This window comes from Hypanus sabinus, chromosome 5 (genome assembly GCF_030144855.1).
Source record: "Hypanus sabinus isolate sHypSab1 chromosome 5, sHypSab1.hap1, whole genome shotgun sequence".
NCBI lineage: Eukaryota > Metazoa > Chordata > Chondrichthyes > Myliobatiformes > Dasyatidae > Hypanus > Hypanus sabinus.
In genome coordinates, this window is record NC_082710.1 from 175074993 (window position 1) to 175094200 (window position 19208).

General features: G+C 46.0%; 2 protein-coding genes across 4 annotated transcripts in view; one reads left to right on the top strand and one right to left on the bottom strand.

The window, feature by feature from the left end:
• Positions 1 to 10322, top strand: part of cchcr1 (coiled-coil alpha-helical rod protein 1) — a 46537-nt gene extending 36215 nt beyond the window's left edge. For 2 of the 3 annotated variants that reach the window (XM_059970982.1, XM_059970983.1), the window contains exons 12-17: positions 1427 to 1551; positions 2135 to 2323; positions 4789 to 4890; positions 6554 to 6705; positions 6952 to 7105; positions 9714 to 10322. In XM_059970982.1, coding sequence (XP_059826965.1) covers positions 1427 to 1551; positions 2135 to 2323; positions 4789 to 4890; positions 6554 to 6705; positions 6952 to 7105; positions 9714 to 9820 — 829 coding nt within the window. In that variant the 3' untranslated portion in view covers positions 9821 to 10322. Of the gene's footprint in view, positions 1 to 1426; positions 1552 to 2134; positions 2324 to 4788; positions 4891 to 6553; positions 6706 to 6951; positions 7106 to 9713 lie in introns of those variants that run through there. The other variant, XM_059970984.1, reaches the window with a different exon arrangement.
• Positions 10323 to 11946: 1624 nt separating this feature from the next.
• Positions 11947 to 19208, bottom strand: part of mdc1 (mediator of DNA damage checkpoint 1) — a 94916-nt gene continuing 87654 nt past the window's right edge. Inside the window, exon 19 of the mRNA XM_059970980.1 lies at positions 11947 to 13438. Coding sequence (XP_059826963.1) covers positions 13409 to 13438 — 30 coding nt within the window. The 3' untranslated portion in view covers positions 11947 to 13408. The remainder of the gene's footprint in view (positions 13439 to 19208) is intronic.

Sequence of the window (19208 nt, forward strand, 5' to 3'; positions counted from 1 at the left end):
AAAATCCCTTCATGCCCTGACCAGTCAAGAACCTATCAACCTCTGCCTTGAATATACCTGGACTTGGCCTCCATAGCTGCCTGTGGCAACAAATTCCACAGATTCACCACTCTCTGGCTAACAAAATTCCTTCTAAAAGGACGCCCCTCTGTTTGGAGGCTGTGTTTTCTGGTCTTGGACTACCCCCACCATAGGAAACATTCTGACAATATCCACTCTATCGAGGACTTTCAACGTTGAATAGACTTCACCCCTCATTCTTCTCAACCCAGTGAGTACAGCCCCAGAGTTATCAAACGCTCTTCAAATGACCAGCCATTCAATCCTGGAATCATTTTTGTAAATCTCCAATGTTAGCACATCCTTTCTTAGATAGGGGCCCAAAACTGTTCACAATACTCCAAGTGAGACCTCACCTGTGCTTTATAAAGGCTCAACATTACACCCTTGCTTTTACAACGTGGAAACCACCCTTCAGCCAGCAATCAGTCTAATCCGATGTTAGTCCCATTTTATTCTTCCCACATTCCCATAAACTCCCCCACCCTTATTCAACCACTCAGATACACACTAGGGACGGTTTACAGTTGACAGTTAACTTGTTCATACAGATCAATTCATTACGCAGCCCACTGAGGTATTACACAGAAGGAAAATGCATTCATTTCCAGAGGATTGGAATACAAGAGTAAGGATTTAATGTTGAAGCTTTACAAGACATTAGTCGGACCGTACAGTATTGTGAGCAGTTTTGGACCCAATATCTAAGAAAGGATGTGCTGGCACTGGAGAGGGTCCAGAGGAGGATCACAAGAATGATTCCAGGAATAAAAGGGTTTACGTATAGTTTGATGCTCTGGGCCTACAATTGCTGGAGTTTAGAAGAAGGGGGGGATCTCTATGAAGCTTATCAGATATTGAAAGGCCTGGTTAGAATGGACATGGAGAGGATGTTTCCAGTACTGGAGGATCTAAGACCAGAGGACGCAGCATCAAAATAGAATAGACAGTTGAAGAATTACATAATTTCTAAATACTATTGTTATTGTAACTGTTTCCAATGTAAATTCTGTGGACCCCAGGTCTGTGAGGATTTCAAAATGTATCATCCAGTGTCATGTGTTCTTGCAACTGTCCAGCTGGCACCATGCTGGTATGAGATGTTTCACATGAAAACATCTCACTGCTCTTGGGCTGTAAAAATCGCTGTCTGCTTCATCTGGCAGGAAAGATGATCATTATGCATCTTTCTATAATGGTTGGGATTTGAAGGATTGAGGGGCGGCACTGCATGCCACATGCCAACAAAATTTTTGTGCATGCCATCTTGGGCACACATGCCATAGGTTTGCCAGCCCTGCACTAGAACCTGGCAAGGTTCGCAGACCTCTCACAGCCCTCAATACATTTTCCTGTTCTCCCACAGGCGCCCCTATGAGGATCTGGAGAAGGAGCTGGAGTTGCTGAATGGGGAGCGGGACCAGCTGGCAGCTGAACTGAAGCGGAACTCCCAGCTGATTGAGAGGAAGGTTACAGAGGCGCGGCTGAAGTGTGAGTATGCTGCGGCACTCTCCCCTCTGGGAGCCACCCCATCAGTCTGCTCCAGGCACACATCTGGTCTGTAGATACTGAAAATCTTGAGGAACACACAAAAAATGATGGAGGAACCTAATGGGTCAGGCAGCATTTTTGGTGAGGAATAAACAGCCGATGTTCCTTCATCAGGACTGGAAAGGCAGGGGGCAGAGGCCAGAATTAGAAGGTGGGGGGAGAGGAGGGGAGTACAAGTGGGCAGGTGAGGGGGAGGGGGTATTTGAAGTGAGAAGCTGGGAGGGGATGGATTGAAGAGGTAAATTTCTGAAGATGAAGGAATCTGTGAGGGAAGGATGGTGGGCCATGGAATGTGTCCACAAATCTCTGCACTTTCTTGCAGTCACAGGCAGAACAGTTGCCATACAATGCATCCAGATGGGTGCTTCAATAAAAGCTGGTAAGTTCGTCAGTGATTATAATATCTCTTGGAGAGGTGTTGGGTTTTGATTGAACCATGCTAAACTGGCATTTAAAACCACACCTCTGTAATCTGAAAGCTCTTTGGAGAGACCTTCATTTTCCCTTCGACCTCTTATTTTAGTTGAGGCGGACCTGAAGGAGGAGCTGGCGGTGAGGGGGCGGCTGGAGGAAGCCTTGGCGGAGGAGACTCGACAGCAGCAGCGGCTGACCGAGCGGCTGAGCGAGGCTCAGCAGGAGCTGAAGGAGGCCCGGGAGGATGCTGAGCGTCTAAAGGCAGACCTGTGCCGGCAGCAGGCGCAGTACGAAGAAGGTGAGGCTGGAGCGCGGTGCAGAGGGAATCCACAGCCAAGATGTGAAGCTAAAGTGAAGAATGTACATCGTCCGTCCATTTCCATTCGTTCTCGTGCCTGATGAGCCCATATAACCATATAACAATTACAGCACGGAAACAGGCCCTTCTTCATCCAGGCTCATTCACCCTCCAGGCAGGTGTTCATAGCCCAGCCTGAGCAACACCGGAGGAGGAGGTGGTGAGGCACCTTCCTGAAGCACTGCAGTCCACGTGCTGGCCTCTGCACTGTGCAAAGATTCACTGATTAACTCCATCTTGAGCAATGGAGCAGGAAAGGGTGTCAAAGGTTACAGGGACAAGGGAGGAGAATGGGATTGGGAGGGAAAATAAATCAGTCATAATTGAATGGCAGAGCAGACACAATGGGTCAAATGGTCTAATTCTGCTACTACGTTATAATATATATATATACCAAACCAGCAGAAATGGAATGATACGTTGGAGTCCGGTGGTACTGCCCTAAAGGTGTTTATTAGTAAACTAAGTAATACAGTATCAAAAATGCAAATATACAAAGTGTACATATAAAACAGGTTAGCGATGATAAATACAGAAGTGTAGGAATAAGAATCAAAACCAAGCTGTCGTAGTCTAGGGGTAAATGATTAATCTTAAGATAATGCAGAGTTCACTTCAGTTCAGTTTAAGTTGAGGTAGTTGCTGTTGTGACGTCGGAGAGAGAGAGAGAGAGCGAGCAAGAGATGAGCAGCTGCATCTGGCAAACCTTCCGTTGTCTTCTTGTTCCGTTGTACCGTTGGGGTCACCGATTATGACCCCTCAGTTCCAGGCCAGACCGTTCTTCAGTGGTGGGCTCGTCAGCCAGGCGTGGGTGGACACACACACAAGCCCCCACCGGCCTGGTTTCACACACTGTGAGCCTCTGACCGATTCCCCTGTATCGATCCTCCAAGCCCCCACCTTCCTGTGGGTGCACAACAGTGTCCCGTGGGGTGTCTGCTTGTGTCTCAGCAGACTCGTCTTTTATCTCCCCAGCCGTGGTACCAGCTATCCATCAACTCCATGTCCATTAAACTGGCCACTCCCTGCTGTCTCAGCAAGCACCTGGCACCACTATGCTGCATCAGCAGGGATCCACGCAAACAGGCCAAATGTCCTTGGCGTTAAAGTCAACAATTAACGAAGAAGCCATAGTACTAAATCATCCATTTTAATCCTTGTCTCTGTCTCTCCCATCTGCAACAGGATGCCTCCCCCCCCACCCCCATCTCTCTCTCGTTAGCAGCATAGTTCACGGGGGGGGGGGTCAACTCTGTTATATATTTTTTTTTTAATATGTGTGTGTGTGTGTGTGTGTATGTATATATATATATATATATATAGTGTGTAGGCCTCCGTTAGTCTCGATACACCATGGATTTGCACCTTGGAAAGTTTCCAGGGCGCAAGCCTGGCCAAGGTTTTTTTTTAATGGAAGATCGGCAGTTGCCCAAGCTGCAAGTCTTCCCTCTCCATGCCACGAATGTTGTCCAAGGGAATGACATTAGGACCCATACAGCTTGGCACCGGTGTCGTCACAGAGCAATGTGTGGTTAGTACCTTGCTCAAGGACACACACGCAGCCTCAGTCAAGGCTCGAACTAGCAACCTTCAGATAACAAGTGGTTTATTGACCATAACTGAATGTTACTCTGGTGCTTCCCACTCCCTCCCTGTTCCCTCCCCCTTTTCCAAACCATGATTCCCCTCTCCCTGTCCCTTTCCCACTCTCAGTCCACAATAGAGACCCATATCAGTTGTTCTTTGTGGCATAAGTACAGTTCATTCATAAAATTATGACAGTACTATGCAGCAGTCTTAGACAGCCCAGCTATAAGTGTAAGAGTTTTGCACAGTATTGTATGTCTTATGAAATGGCCCAGCCATTTAACATCCAGCACACGAACCGGCCCTTCGGCTCACAATGTCTCTGCTAAACACAAAACCAAATCAAACTAAGTTAAAAGCTAAACATGATCTGTATCTCTCGCCTCCACATATTCATGCAACCTACATAAAAGCCTAAACACCACTGTCATATTTGCTTCTATCAGTTTCCAGGCACCCACCATTCTCTATGTAATATAGATATCTCCTTTAAACATTCCCTCAGCTTAAATTCATGTCCTGCAGTATTTGACATTTCTACTCTGGGGGAAAAAAGGATCTTGTCTACACTGTCTATGCCTCTCATACATTATTAGCAATCCAGAAAAAACAAACCAATTTTGTCCAACCTCTCCTCGTAACTCATACCCTCTCATCCAGGCATCATCCTGACGAACCTCGTTTCCACATCTTTCCTGTAATGGAATGATTAGAATGGCCAAATTCTGCTCCTGTGTCTTACGCTCAGAATCCTCTCAGTGCATCTAACAAGCCAGCAACGGTTGCAATCGCTCACCAGCCTGCATTTGTCTCTGCAGCCCTGCGTGAGAAGATGGCGGACGTGGAGAAGCATGCAGCCGAGCAGCTGCGTGAAATGGAGAAGCGACTCAACGAGGCACGCAGGGAGCATACCAAGGCAGGTGTGTGGGGCAGCGGGGGGCAGGTGAGGCAAGGGCAGAAAGGGTCTCCCCGTGGTATAATCTTCTGGCACAACACACAGTCTGCTGTGGGAGGAAAGGAAGTGCTGACGTTTTGGACAGCATGGTGGCATAGGTTTAATTCCCACCGCTGTCTGTAAGGAGTTTCTATGTTCTGTAACCACATGGATTTCCTCCGGGTGCTTTGGTTTCCTGCCACATTCCAAAGCCATATGGTTAGGGTTGGTAAGTTGTGGGCACGCTGTGTTTGTACCAGTAACTTCCCTGTTGCAGTTGAGCTTTTGAACTTAACGTTTTTGCGGTGGGAGCTGAAGTCTGGAGGTGCGGAGTGGCATGTACGGGCTGAATTGAGGCAGCGGTGTCCAGGCCGGAGAGCAGGAAATGAGCCAATGTATGGCCATTGCTGGAGTGCACTTGGAGGCAATTTGATGCAGCAGAACTGAGGCAAGGCGAGTGGAGATGAGGCAGAGTCGAGATGGATCCCGGGCCCAAGAGTAAAGAAACATCTGAGGTTTGATCAACTTAAACAGCAAGCCAAATTAAAAAGGTCTGGTACGGACTGAATCGAGGTGACAGGGCTCAGTCCTGAGAGTGAGGAACGACCCAAGGTTTGGACAATTTAAACAGCAGGCCAGATTGGAAAGGTCAGGGTGTGGAGGCAAGAGAGACAGGCCTTACAGCTCACTGCTGCATGAGGATTACTTGCTCTGGTGAACTGAGGCTGTGGCCTGCAAGTAACATGCTTCTGATCAGCTACAGTGATGTCTGGCTTCATGTCACTGAACTTCAGTTCTGAATGCTATTTGCTTACCTTTATTGTTTGCACAATTTTTTTTTCTGCACTTTGGGTGTTCAACAGTTTTCTTTAATGGGTGCTATTGGGTTTCTTTGTTTTGTGGCATCCTGTAAGGGGATGAATTTAAGGTTGTGTAAGGTTTACATACTTCGATAATAAATTAACTTTAAGAAGCATCCCTGATTCAGTGGGTTAGGGTTAGGGTCCCAAGAGTTCTTCAGCTTAACTCTTTTGTCCCCCTAAAACTAATCCGACGGTCTCTCTAACCAGGTGGCTTGTGAATCTGCATCAAGTGTGATTGGATTGCTCTTCTGTCAGTCAGGGTAGTTGTTGGTCCAGCAGTCTTGCTCAAGTGGGTGGTGACTGGGTTCGATGGAGGGTCAGACTTCGCCATCTGAGCCTCAAAGCAAACAGAGAGCAGAATACTGAGTGTTCATGGGTTCAGAAATCTGATGGTGAAGTGGAAGAAACTGTTCCTAAAACATTGAGTGTGTGTCTTCAAGCTCCTGAACCTTCTCCCAGATGCTAGTAATGAGAAGAGGGGTGATGAGGGTTTTTAATGATGAACGCTGCCTTTTTGAGGCATCACCTTTTGAAAATATCTTTGATGGTGAAGAGAGCTCTCATAATGGAGCTGGCTGGGTTTACAAACCTCTGCAGCTTTTTACAACGCTGTGCTGTGCACCCGTCCATACCAAACGGTGATGCAGTCAGTTAGAATGTTATCCACGATACAACTGTAGAAATATGCTAGTCTTTGCTGACCTAGCAAATCTCAAATGGGCAAAAACAGTTGCTTGTCACGTTAGAAGCTGTTTGACGCGTTTTCTCGGTCTCTCGCAAACACAGTGGTGACCCTGCGCCAAACCGACCGCCAGGCGGTGCGGGACAAGGAGCGGCTGGAGTCCTGTGCAAAGTTACAGGAAGAGCAACACCAGCGGGAGACCCAGCAGCTGAGCGAGCAGCTGAGGGAGCTGCAACGGGACAAGAACCTGCTTGTGGTAAGTACTGTCCTGCTGGGGGGAGAGGAGGTGAGAATTGTGCAGAACCATATTATCAGGCAGGTTGGGGTGAGGGGAGAAAACAGAGCTGGGGATCTCCTCAGCAGTATCCATGAGGGGGAATATGGGGGGGCTGGGATTCATGTCACTGAGCTACGATTAGAACTGGGAACTCTTGGACTGGAAGGCCTGTTACCGTGCTGTGTCTCAAAAATGTGACGAGTGAATGTTTTTTTTTAATGACAGGCAACTCTGAGACAGGAAGGGCTGCTCAGTCAGTTCAGGAAGAGCCGAGCTGTGGCTGTCCACATGCCTACTGCCCTCTCTGACCAGTCGAAGCCAACCAGAGCCCCAGCGCAGTCGCCAGCCTCGAGGGCCAGAGGCAGTGACCTCACGAAAGGTACCTGTGAGCATTTTGCAGTTTCCCATCATGATGACTGAAACAGGAGGGCGCTGCGACCAGTCACTTAGCGAAGGAAGATGAGAGGTGACTTGATAGAGGTGTATGAGATGATGAGAGATGTAGACAAACAGGAGAGCCAGCGCCTTTCTCGCAGGGTGGAAATGGCTAATACGACAGGGTGATTGGTGGAACAGTACATAAAACAGTGCAGCATTATACAGACCCTTCAGCCCACAGTGTTGTGCCAACCTTTCAACCTGTGACAAAATCAATTTACCCCTTCTCCATGCCTTCCCCGTCACCCACATAGGCCTCCATTTTTCTTTCGTCCATGTACCTGTCTCAGAGTCTCTTAAATGTCCCTAATGTGTCTGCATCTACCAAGTCCAGCACTGCAAATTAGAACAGAAAACTCTCAACTGGATTCCACTCACATTCAGATTAATTTACTTATCACATCGAAGCATACAGTGAAATGCGTCACTTGTGTAAACAGCCAACAGAAACCTAAGGATGTTCTGGAGGCAGCCCGCAAGTGTTGCCAGAGCTTCTGGTGCCAGCGTCGCTTGCTCACCACGTTCAGCAGGGCAACAGCAAAACAAGCCCCTTTCCCACTCACGCACATGGACAGGCCACCATGCTCAGGACAAGTTGCTTCCAGACCTTGGCCCCAGATTTTCAGACTCATAGACTTCAGGCCTCCAACCTTGCCCAGAACTGCAGGCTGCTGAACATGCCGATCCAGAAGCTTTGGCCTTCAAGCTTTGAAATCCAGGCTTGTTCACATCAATCTTTGACCTTGGGATTTTGATTATCTGATCCCCAGACTTAGCTGACCTCTTTTGCTCTCCGTCTCCCCATTGTATTTCATCTAATGTTACCACCTTATAAACAACTCTTCCTATATCATCGACTTTTCATCCACTGTCACCCGCAGTTTCCACCAGAGGGCATGCATTTAAGGTGAAAGATGGTAACTTCAAAGGAGATGTGAGGGGCAAGTTTTTTCACACAGAGACTGAAACGTGCTGCCTGGGGTGGTGGCAGAGGCAGAAACATTATTGACTTTTCAGAGATGTCTAGATAAGAATATGAGTATGAGGGAAGTAGAAGGATATGGACATTATGTAGGCAATTATTTTAGTTGGCCATAATTTATTTGGTTTGGGAAAGTGTGGGGCAAAGGGCCTGTGGTGTCCCATTCTGTGTTCTTATCCTTATCCCTCACTCTCATCTGTTTTTCCCTTCCTTCATCCCACTAAGCAGGGAAGCAGCTAAGTCTTTTGGAAGGGATGTTGAATGAAGCTTGTTTTTGCCTTCTGGGGGGTGGGGGGGAGTGCAGTGGCAGAGAAATGGCCTTCTGAGGGAGAGCAGGAAGTTCTGTGTACCCAAAGTTCAAGTTTTCAATGAAATTGTCATTCAACCATACATGAAGACCCATGAATAAAGCTGAATGAAACTGCATTCCTCAGGGACCAAGGTGTAGAACCCAGTACCAACACAAGACACATATAGCACATATAAGGTAGCAAACACGTAAAAGGTGGCAAGTATAAGCTAGCAGTAAAATTCAGTCACAAAACAAAGTAGTTCCAGTCTGAGTCCATGAAAGTTGCAGCGGTGTGCAATGGAACACAATTCAGCTTGACATCTGCCAAGTGAACACTGGGGGGGCAGCACAGACTCTAGCATGGACGCCACACCACATTGCACCCAACTCCAACACCTCCCGCTGAGTAGCTGCAAACAGGCAACACCACGGCTTGAGGCCTAGTCCTGACACAACTGAGTGGCCTCAGCTCCCTGCTGTCTGGCCCTGGCATTTGCCAATAAACCAGTGCAGTGGACTTCCAGCATTCCACACCACCAACAGGGTCCTGCGAACACAAGAAAAGTGACTAAGATGATCCACTCACTACTAACCTACGCTCCTGCTTCATGCACTGACACTGGTATCATCATGGTCCGCACCATCCAGCTCTGTCAGTTTCTCTGCTGATGAGCAACTCACTGATGGTGTAGGCCTGCAGTACTTTAAGTTTTTAATGTCCAGCAGGGTCTGTGATCGTAAAAAAGGCAATGACATCTTTGGTTGACGCCGTAGAGCCATTGCATCTGAGCGCGTTGCCATCTTACAGGAAGAACACACCCCATTGACAAAAACCATCCATCAATCCTAATTTAATATTCCCACATTCCCATTCATCTTCCTTCCCCATGTTCTACCATTTTCCCACACACTGGGTGTAATCTACAATGGCCAGATATCCTACCAGCTCCACTTCTTTGGGATGTGGGACAAAATGAAGGAAACCCACGGAGGATGTGAAAACTCCACACAGATAGCACTGGAGGTCGGGATTGAACCCTTTCTCTGGCGCTATGAGGAGGCAGCTTTAACTCTCTGTGCTACTTGGCCTGACTTTAGCGACATCATTGAGAAATACAATCAGATGATCATCGCATTGACATTTGTAAGAGCTTACTCACAGTGTCAGCCAATTCTGCTACTACACTTTAAAGCTGCGTCTGTTAGTCATCATAGATCACTTTAATACGCTCAGGTTAGGAAAGGCCATTGTAATAGTTTTTTCCCCGATTCCAGATTCCCTTGCAGAGGTTCTCGAGGAACTGCAGGTATTGAGTGCAGCAGTGACTACAGATGAAGAGGAGAGAGAGATAACAGAGGAGGAAGAGGAAGAAATTCAGTAGGAGGGAAGGAAGTTTCAAGCCAACTTTTCCTTGAAGATTGCCAGCTGATTAATGCTCCTGGGTGATCACAGGCTTCCACAGATATGATCAGTTGATGATGAATGTCAGAGAATATGAGTTGCAGCTCATTTCTACTTCAGCAGCCCTTCATCACACTAGTTTGGTGCACAGTCAGATGTCCTGCGGCTCATGATGCTTGCCACTGAGAGGTTTCGTTCCTAGTCCGAAGCTGCAAAATCCAAAACGGTAAACCAAGTTCCCAACTGCTTAAACAAAAAGGTTACACACTGGGATACATGCCTTTCCTGACACAGCAGAGGGGAGTGATCACAAGCTAACTTATAACCCCATTATCAACTGCGGACGTAATGCTGTGGAGGTTTAAACTCTCTGACAGCTGGTTTTGTTGTACCCCATAAAATGGTTTAATCACAAGGTTTCACTAACCAGCTTTCTGCTTTTGTACTGTTTCTGACAGGTTGTCCTTTATTCCTAATTTTTACATCAAAAATTGAAGAGTTTATATTGTGAATAATATTTTTTTAACAATAAACCTTATCTATTTTAATCCAGTCTGCTGTTCTGACGATTACCAAAGCTCAATTTTAAGACCAAGAAAGAGCAGAGCAAAATTAGGCCTTTCAGCTCATTGAGTCTGCTCACCATTTGATCATGGTTGATTTATTTTCCTCTCCACTCCATTCACCCAGTAGCCTTTGACGCCCTCACTAATCGAGAATCTATCTACCTCAGCTTTAAATATATCCAATGGCTTGGAGTCCACAACTGTCAGTGGTAATAAATTCCACAGATTCACCACCCTCTGAATAAAGAAATTCTTCATCATCTCCATGTCCTTCTGTTCTGAGGTTGTGCCCTCTGGTCCTGGACTCTCCCACAATTTGAAACATCCTCTCCATGTCCACTCTTTCAGTATTCAGTTTTTATCCAATAAGATCCCCCCTTATTCTTCTAAACTCCAGCAAGTACAGGCCCAATCCATCAAACATTATTCATACATTAACCCTTTCATTTTCAAGATATTCTCATGAACCTTCTCCAGTGCCAGCACATCCTTTCTTGAATATGGGGCTCAAAACTGCTCACAATATTCCCATGTGCAGTCTGATTAAATTAAATTAATTGGAAAATTAACTGTGGTGCCTGTGCAATGTAAAATGAATTCCAGAGATTACTGGAATGATAGAGGTGACTGGGAATCACAGACCAATGACTTAGTAACACCAGAGTCGCACTTAAATGGCCCAGGATAGATATATGCACCTAAGATTTTGTTGTGGAAAAGGTATTAGTCAGACATGAAGGGAGATCGCTTTTGAAAGTCTTTATTATGACATGATAATGGAGAGCTCAACCTCTTAAAGCAGAGTTCTTGAGACTCTCCCCGAGTACACAGACTTTTCTCATTATATAGACATAGTGTATGTTATCAAAAGCTTCCAAGCATGTTTGTGAAATACAGTATGCAAGCAGATAATTCCTCTGCTCAATAATCATGTCTTAGCACTGCACAAAATTATATAATCAGGTTACTGTTTTCTTTATCTATTCAAAGCTACTTCTGTCTACAACCTTGAAGCCAGAACAATTACACAGAAAAGAACATCAATTAAAAGAAGAACATCACGTGATTATGCTTTGATTATTCCCTCTCAAGCTAGTTAGCCCTTTACAGCAGTCCTGCAGAAGCAGTTTAAGGCTGCTGTGGAAAAAAAACTCTTTAACCCCTTAGTATCTAGCTAGTAACAAAATTTCTTCCACAGACCTGCACACTACTATTTGTCAACATGGAGCAGAGAAAGCATTTGCAAATCTAGTGAGATCAAAGGATGTTGGGAATGGTGAGGGTGGAGTGTCGTGGGAGGGGTGTGGGACAAGTGGTAGAGGTGGAGTGCCAGGAGCATGGGGTGGTGTGAGTACAGACACACCCAGCCTGAAACACTAGGCAGGGTCATTTGATTCCAAACAATTGATTTATTGATCATTACAGAAGATCTCTCTGGTGCTTCTCACTCCCTTGCCTCTTCCTTTTCCCAAACATGATTCCCCTCTCCCTTCCCCTTCCCACTCAGTCCTCAACAGAGACCATTATCAAAGTCAGGTTTATCATCACTCACACGTGTCATGAAATTCGATATTCTTTTTGCGGCAGCAGTACAATACAGTACATAAAATTACTACAGTACTGTGCAAAAGTCTTAGGAACCCTAGATATACAATATAGCTAGGTTTCCTAAGCCTTCTGCACAGAACTGTAGGACAGTGAAACGCTCCTCTTGTGGTATGTGGGAAGAGGCAGGGAGATCTCCAGACTATCGAGCTGCAGCTTCTTCCAGACTGCATTAAGGAATTAGAGCTGGAACTGCATGAACTCCAAATCATTCAGGAGACTGAGGAGTTGATCGACAGAATAAACGGAGGCATTTACACCCAAGTTAGAGGACACGGGTAACCAGGTGACCGTCAGAAGGGGAAAAGGGGATAGGTAGCCAGTGCAGAGTACCCCTGTGGCTGTTCCCTTCAACAACAAGTATATTTCTTTGGACACTGTTGGTGGGGTGGGATGACCTAACAGGAAAGCCACAATGGTCAGGTGGAAAAGGAGTGCAGTAGTGATGGGGGATTTCATAATTAGGAGCAGACAGGCAATTCTGTGGACGTGATAGAGACTCTCAGATGATACATTGCATTCCAAATACCAGGGTCGGGGATGTCTCGGATCAGGTCCACGGCATTATAAAGGGGGAGAGTGAGCAGCCGGATGCCATGGTACATTGTGGTAAACAGCATTAATAGGAAAAGGGAGGAGGTCCTAAGGAGACAATAAAGGGAGTTGGGTAGAAAGCTGAAAAGCTGGACCTCCAGGGTAGTAATCTCTGGTTTGCTGCCTGTGCCACACACAGTGAGGGTATGAAAAGGATGATGTGGCAGATGAATGCATGGCTGAAGCAGGGCTTTAGATTTCTGGATCATTGAAATCTCTTCTGGCGAAGATATAAACTGTACAAAGGGACAGATTATATTTGAACCCAAGGGAACCAATATCCTTGTGGGCAGGTTTGCTACAGCTGTTGGGGAGGGTTTAAACTAGTTTAGTGGAGGGAAAGGAACCAGAATGAATGGCTGAGGATGGGGACGTTGGTTTACAAATCGATGCAGTGTGTGAGGAAGGACAGGCAAATGACTGGGTGACATCGCAGTCAGAGGGATGAGTTGAAGTGTAACCCAAGAAAACAAAACTGTCAAACAACCAACATGCAGAGAAACCAAACAACAAAGGTAAGCAAACTGCATTCAGAACAGAAATGAATCCACAGACGTTAAACCCAGAGCAGGCCACAGCCTCAGTTCAGCACAGTGCCTGACATTCACTTCTGGTCCTGATACCCCGCCTTTTCAACCTGGCCTGGTGCTTAAGTCATCTGAACAACGGGTCGTTCCTCGCTCCAGGGATCGAGCTCTGTTATTCCATACACTCTGGGCCTAGACCCCACTGCCATGTTTCAGCCCGGGCACAAACTTTCCAAATTCACCTGGCGCTTGGATCGATCGAAACTCGCTCTCAGTTTAGGTGGACGGGCCTTGACTCTTCCTCACCTTGAATGAGAGGGAGAAGCTGAAGTGAAATATATCAGTTTAACAGTGGAGTAAACAGAATTACAGAGGCATGAGAAACGAGCTGGCTAAAGTTGATTAGAAGGGGATGCTAGCAGGGATGAAAGCAGGACAGCAACGGCTGGAGTTTCTGGAGGAGGAGTTCCAACCTTTTTTATGCCATTAATCCCTACCATTGACTGGACTCCAGTTTGGGAGCCCATGTTCTGGAAGAGTTCAGAAGGTACGGGATAGATATATCCCGAAGATGAAGAAGAATTCTAAAAGGAGGATGGCACATCTGTGGCTGATAAGGGAAGACAAAGATAGCGTAAAGCAAAAGAGAGAATATATTATAAAACTTAGTGGGAGGTTAGAGTATTCGGGAGCTTTTACATCCAACAGAAGACAAGTAAAAAAAAAGCCATAGGGAGAGAAAAGATGACATATGAAGGTAAGCTGGCCAGTAATTTAAAGAGAATACCAAAAGTTTAATTTATTTATATAAATATAAAAATATTTATTATATAAATAAATATATATATTTGCTTGAATTTCCAGCATCTGTAGATTTCCTTGTGTTTGCGTTTCTAATTAGTTTATTGAGCTTGTTGGCATCACCTGTGTTGATGCCATTGGCCCAGAACACCACTGCATAGAAGATTGCCCTGGGAACAACAGACTGGTAGTTCTTATATTAGAACATGTGAAGGAGAGGTCTGCATATTCCAAAGAACCCCAGTCTCCTCAGAAAATAAAGGCGACTCTGGCCCTTCTTGTACACAGCCTCTGTGTTGGTGCTCCACTCAAGTCTGTCATTCAGGTGCACCCCCAGGAGGTACTTGTCCAAAAACCTGAATGGTGTAAGGGAACGCGGCTGACTGGCACATTCCAAGCTGCAGGAGGGCGTGCAGGGGGACACACGGAAGTTTGGTAAAGTCATTGCATGGGCTTGAAGGGGAAGGACCACAGTAGTCCATCCACTACTGTGCAGGGAGGGATTATGTTGGGGGAGGAAGCCCCTCAATGATTGTAGTGATACACCCCAGGGGCCTGTATGGGGTGTTCTGCACAACACATATTGCAAGGAGACATTGGATTGTCTGTAATTAGGTTTAAGCTGAGTGGTTATTCTGGGAGCAGCCACTGTGTGAGTGGGTCAGTGTTAGAGTGGGGAGTTGAGGATTTGGCTGAACTCCTGTTCCCATTCTGTCATATCGGTCCATGTCCTCTTCTTATGCCACAATGACACCACCCTCAGGATAGAGGAGCAACATCTTATATTCAGTCTGGGTCGCCTCCAACCTGATGACATGAATATCAATTTCTCCTACCAATTAAAAAAAATTCCCTCCCCCTCCCCTTGTCTTCTATTCCCACTCAGACCTCTTACCTTTTCTCACCTGCCCAACACCTTCCCCTGGGCCCCCTCCTCCTTCCCTTTATCCCGTGGTCTTCCTGGAGCAGCATTTTAGAGTAAATAGCAGGTCTGGAAACACCCAGCTGGCCTGAGATGTCTGTATAGGCATAAATACGACTCAGAGACAACGGTAATGAACATTCATATTGGGTGTGTTGGTGGGAAGACCAAAGCATTACAACAATAGAGATTGCCCTGTTACCTTTGTTCTTTAACATGTAAAAATGTGCTGTAATAATGGGTCGAGGATCCCTTCTCTCTTGAGTGACTCCAAAGACTGCCAGCTTCCGTCTGTCCCAAATAAAGACTTTTGTATCTACCGGCTGGGTCTCCCTGGTGGCTTCATTCATGGTCACGACAGACGGTTTCACACTGAGTCTGTTCATCAGGACTGACAATGAAGGGGGAAGATGCCAGCATGGAAAGATTGGGGGAGCAGGAGGACTAGCTATGGGGTGACAGGTGAAGCCAGGTTGGCTGAGACTTGAACTAGTGGTCATGGGTTAAGGGTGAAACACAAAATGCTTAAGGGGAACATGAGGAGAGTGTGGACTGAGCTGCCAGCAGTTGTGGATACAGGTTTGATTTCAACATTTAAGAGAAGTTTGGATATGTACCTGGATAGGAGGTGTATGAAGGGCTGCGGTCAGGGTGCTTGTCAATGTTACTAGTCAGATCATTGGTTTGACATGGACCAGATGGGCTGAAGAGACTGTTTCTCTGCTGTAGTGTTTTATGTCTCTGATTCCAATTGCAGCTTCTAACACGTTAAAGAGTTGGAGCTGGAACTGGATGAACTCCAGATCATTTGGGAGGCTGAAGGGTTGATCAATGGGAGGTACATGGAGGTAGTTACACCTGAGCTGCAAGACACAGGTGACCGTCTAGAAGGGAAAGGGAACAGACAGCCAGTGCAGAATACACCCATGTCCATTCCCCTCAACTACAGGTGTACTGCTGGTCTGGGGGAACAACTTAGCAGAGGAAAGCCAAAGTGATCAGATCTCTGGCAGTGAGTTTGGCTCTGTAGATCAAAAGGGAAAGGGGGGTGGGGGGTAGGGAGAAGAGGTAAACTCCAGTGATAGGGGATTCAATGGCTAGAGGAACAGATTAGGAGGTTCTGTTGATGAGAGTGAATTCCCAGAGGATGTTACCTCCTGGGTGACAGGGGCAGGGACATCCCGGATTGAATCCACAGCACTTGTAAGTAGGAGGGCGAGCAGCTTGAGGTCATGGTCCATGGTGGTATCAATGATATAGAGCGGAAGTGTGATGAGGTCTTGTGAAGTGAGTTCAGGGAGTTGGGTGCTCAATTAAAGGACAAGACCTGAAGGATTGTGATTTCAGGATTGCTCCTGTGCCACGTTCTAGTGAGGCCAAAAATAGGAAGATTATACAGTTCAGCACGTGACTAAGGAGATAATGAAGGAGGGAGGGCTTCAGAGGTTTGGATCATAGGGCTCTCTTTCAGAGAAGCTGGGACCTGTACAGAAGTGACTGCACCTGAACTTGAGGGGGACTAATATTCTTGCAGGAAGGTTTGCAAGTGCTGCACAGGAGAGTTTAACAGAGTTGCAGGGGGATGGGAACCAGAGCACCAGAACAGATAGTGGAGAAGTTGTGGGGAAATATGTTGTTAAGCTTACAAACGTGGACAGGAATCAAAAGGTTGAGCATGGTGGGACTAAGATATAGGAACGATGCATGAGTTTAGGACATGGATCAGCGCATGGAATTGTGCTGTTGTAGTCATTAGTGAGACTTGGTTGCAGCTCAATATTCTGGGTTTCCATTGTTTAATACGTGATAGAGCGGGAACTATTAAAGGAGGAATGGGTGGGATTACAAGTCAGGGAAGATGTCATGGATTTGCACAGACAAGACAGACTGGAGAGCTTGCCTCCTGAGCTTTGATGTCCAAGCTGTAACAGCTTTGTGCGCCATAGTGCCCACAATTGATTAGGGAGATTCAGCATAGCTTTGTGCATGGTAGCTTATGTCTAATCAATCTTATAGAGTTTTTCAAGAAAATTACCAAGTTGATGAAAGCAGGGCAGTGTATGTTGTCTACATGGACTTTAACAAGGCCTTTGATGAGGTCCCACATGGGAGATTGGTCATGACTGTTCAGTCACTCAGCATTCAGCATGAGGTAGTAAATTGGATTAGACATTGACTTTATGGGAGAAGCCAGAGAGTGGTAGTAGATGGTTGCCTCTTCGACTGGAGGCCTGTGACTAGTGTTGGATCCTTTGTTGTTTGTCATCTATTTCAATGATTTGGGAAATACAGTACTAAACTAGATCAGCAAATATGCAGATTACTCCAAGATTGGGTGTGTAGTGGACAGTGATGAAGACTATCGAAGCTTTCAGCGAGATCTGAAACAGCTGGAAAAATGGGTTGAAAATGGCCAATGGGATTTAATGTGAGATGTTACACTTTGGGAGGACAAACCAGGGTAGGTCTTACGTAGTGAATGACAGGGCACTAAAGAGTGCTGTAAAAGAGGGTTCTGGGAATACAGATTCATAATTGTATGAAAGTTGTGTCCAAAGAAGATAGGGTTGTAAAGAGAGCTTTTGGCACATTGACCAAAGTGTTGAGTACAGTAGTTAGGATGTTATGTTGAAGTTGATGATGGTGGTAAGATGATGATGAGGCCAAATTTGGTGAATTGTGTGCAGTTTTACCTACCTATCTACAAGAAAGATTCTCAATTTGAGAAAATTTACAAGGGTGTTGCCAGGACTTGAGGTATAGGGAAGGAGCGTAGGGGAATGAGGGGGAGATTTGATAGAGGTATACAAATTAAGGGAGTTATATACGGGGTAAATACAAGCAGACTTTTCCTACTGAGGTTGGGTGAGACCTTAAATAGAGGTCAGGGGTTAAGGGTGAAAAGTGAGATATTTAAGGGGAACATGAAGGGAAATTTCGTCATTGGGGGTGGAATGAGTTGCCACCATAAGCAGAGGATTCAGGTTCAATTCAAACCTTTAAGAGGAATTTGGACAGGCACGTGGACTGGATGAGTATGGAGGGCTACGGTTCAGGTGCAGGTCAACTGGACTGGACAATCAATGGTTTGACACAGACTAGATAGATTGACAGGCCTGTTTCTGTGCTGCAGTGTTGTATGACTCTTAACGATGTAATCGAACACTATTTAAAACATTTTCTACAAATATAAGGAGTTTGTCCGCATGGGTTTCCTCTGGGTGCTCTGGTTTCCCCTCCATTCTAAAGACTTATGGGTTATGGTTGGTAAATCGTGGACATGCTATGTTGGCAGCTCGAAGCATGCCCCAGCACATCCCTGAACTGTGTTGATTGCTCACGCAAAATAACACGTTTCACTGAATGTTTCCATGTATATGTGACAAATAAAGCTGATCTTTAAAAAATCTAACTCCTGCACCAAACCCTGCAATTGGGCCGAAAGATCCTGTTTGCATTCACATCTCTAATTAAAAAAGTAAATAACTAGTACCGACACTCAGAAATAAGAAACCTCCCCCTCCCCCAGTCTGAGAGTCAGAGGACAAAGAGAGCCACAAGCCCGAGACTGATCACCTGGAATATTGTACAAGTTGAGTCTGTGTAACACCCTGGGGAAGGTTTCACTGCTGCTGCAATGGCCTTTCTGTAGAAGCAGTGTTTGGGTTATGGTTAGAGAGAATGGGTGCTTTGGAATGTGAGCTGTCCAATGACGGGAGGGTGTTTTCGTGCCCCGTGCCTGACACCAGGCTGATCAGGGTTTTCCGTTCTGCGGGAGATGAAGAGAGAAGATGCCAGAGTGGAGCCATGACCCGACGAAGGCCGGGATATCGAAGGAGGATCGGCGAAGGGGAAACTGTGAGCTCCAACTTGTGCACATTACACTGTTCCATTAAAATGGGCCATTTTCTTTATCTTCACTAACCCTGTAGTCAAATTAAGAATTATAAAGCTAAATCATTTAATTGCATGCGGTGTACTGTCTGTTATTTCGTGGGTACTGATTGTAACAGGGTAACACATCACGTACAAACGGGAGGTTTCAGGGTAGGCTCACATCTCACCTCATCTGTTTGACAGCGCCAGAGATTTGCCCGCAATTATGCCTTTAAACAAAGTGAAAGAAACATTTTACCAGCTGTCAGTAGGGTGAATGTAATATTAGTGTGAATTCTCAACTAAATTTACTGCCATCTTTCCTCATGTGGCAGCCGATGGGAGGTTCCAGGATTTCAAAGATCATAAGCTGCTGAACACCACAGACTTCACTGGCCTTGGGATTGTCCAAGACAGTGTACAAATGCAAGTCTGGGAAAACCTGTAGAAAAAAAAAACTTATAGGTAGAAATGGAA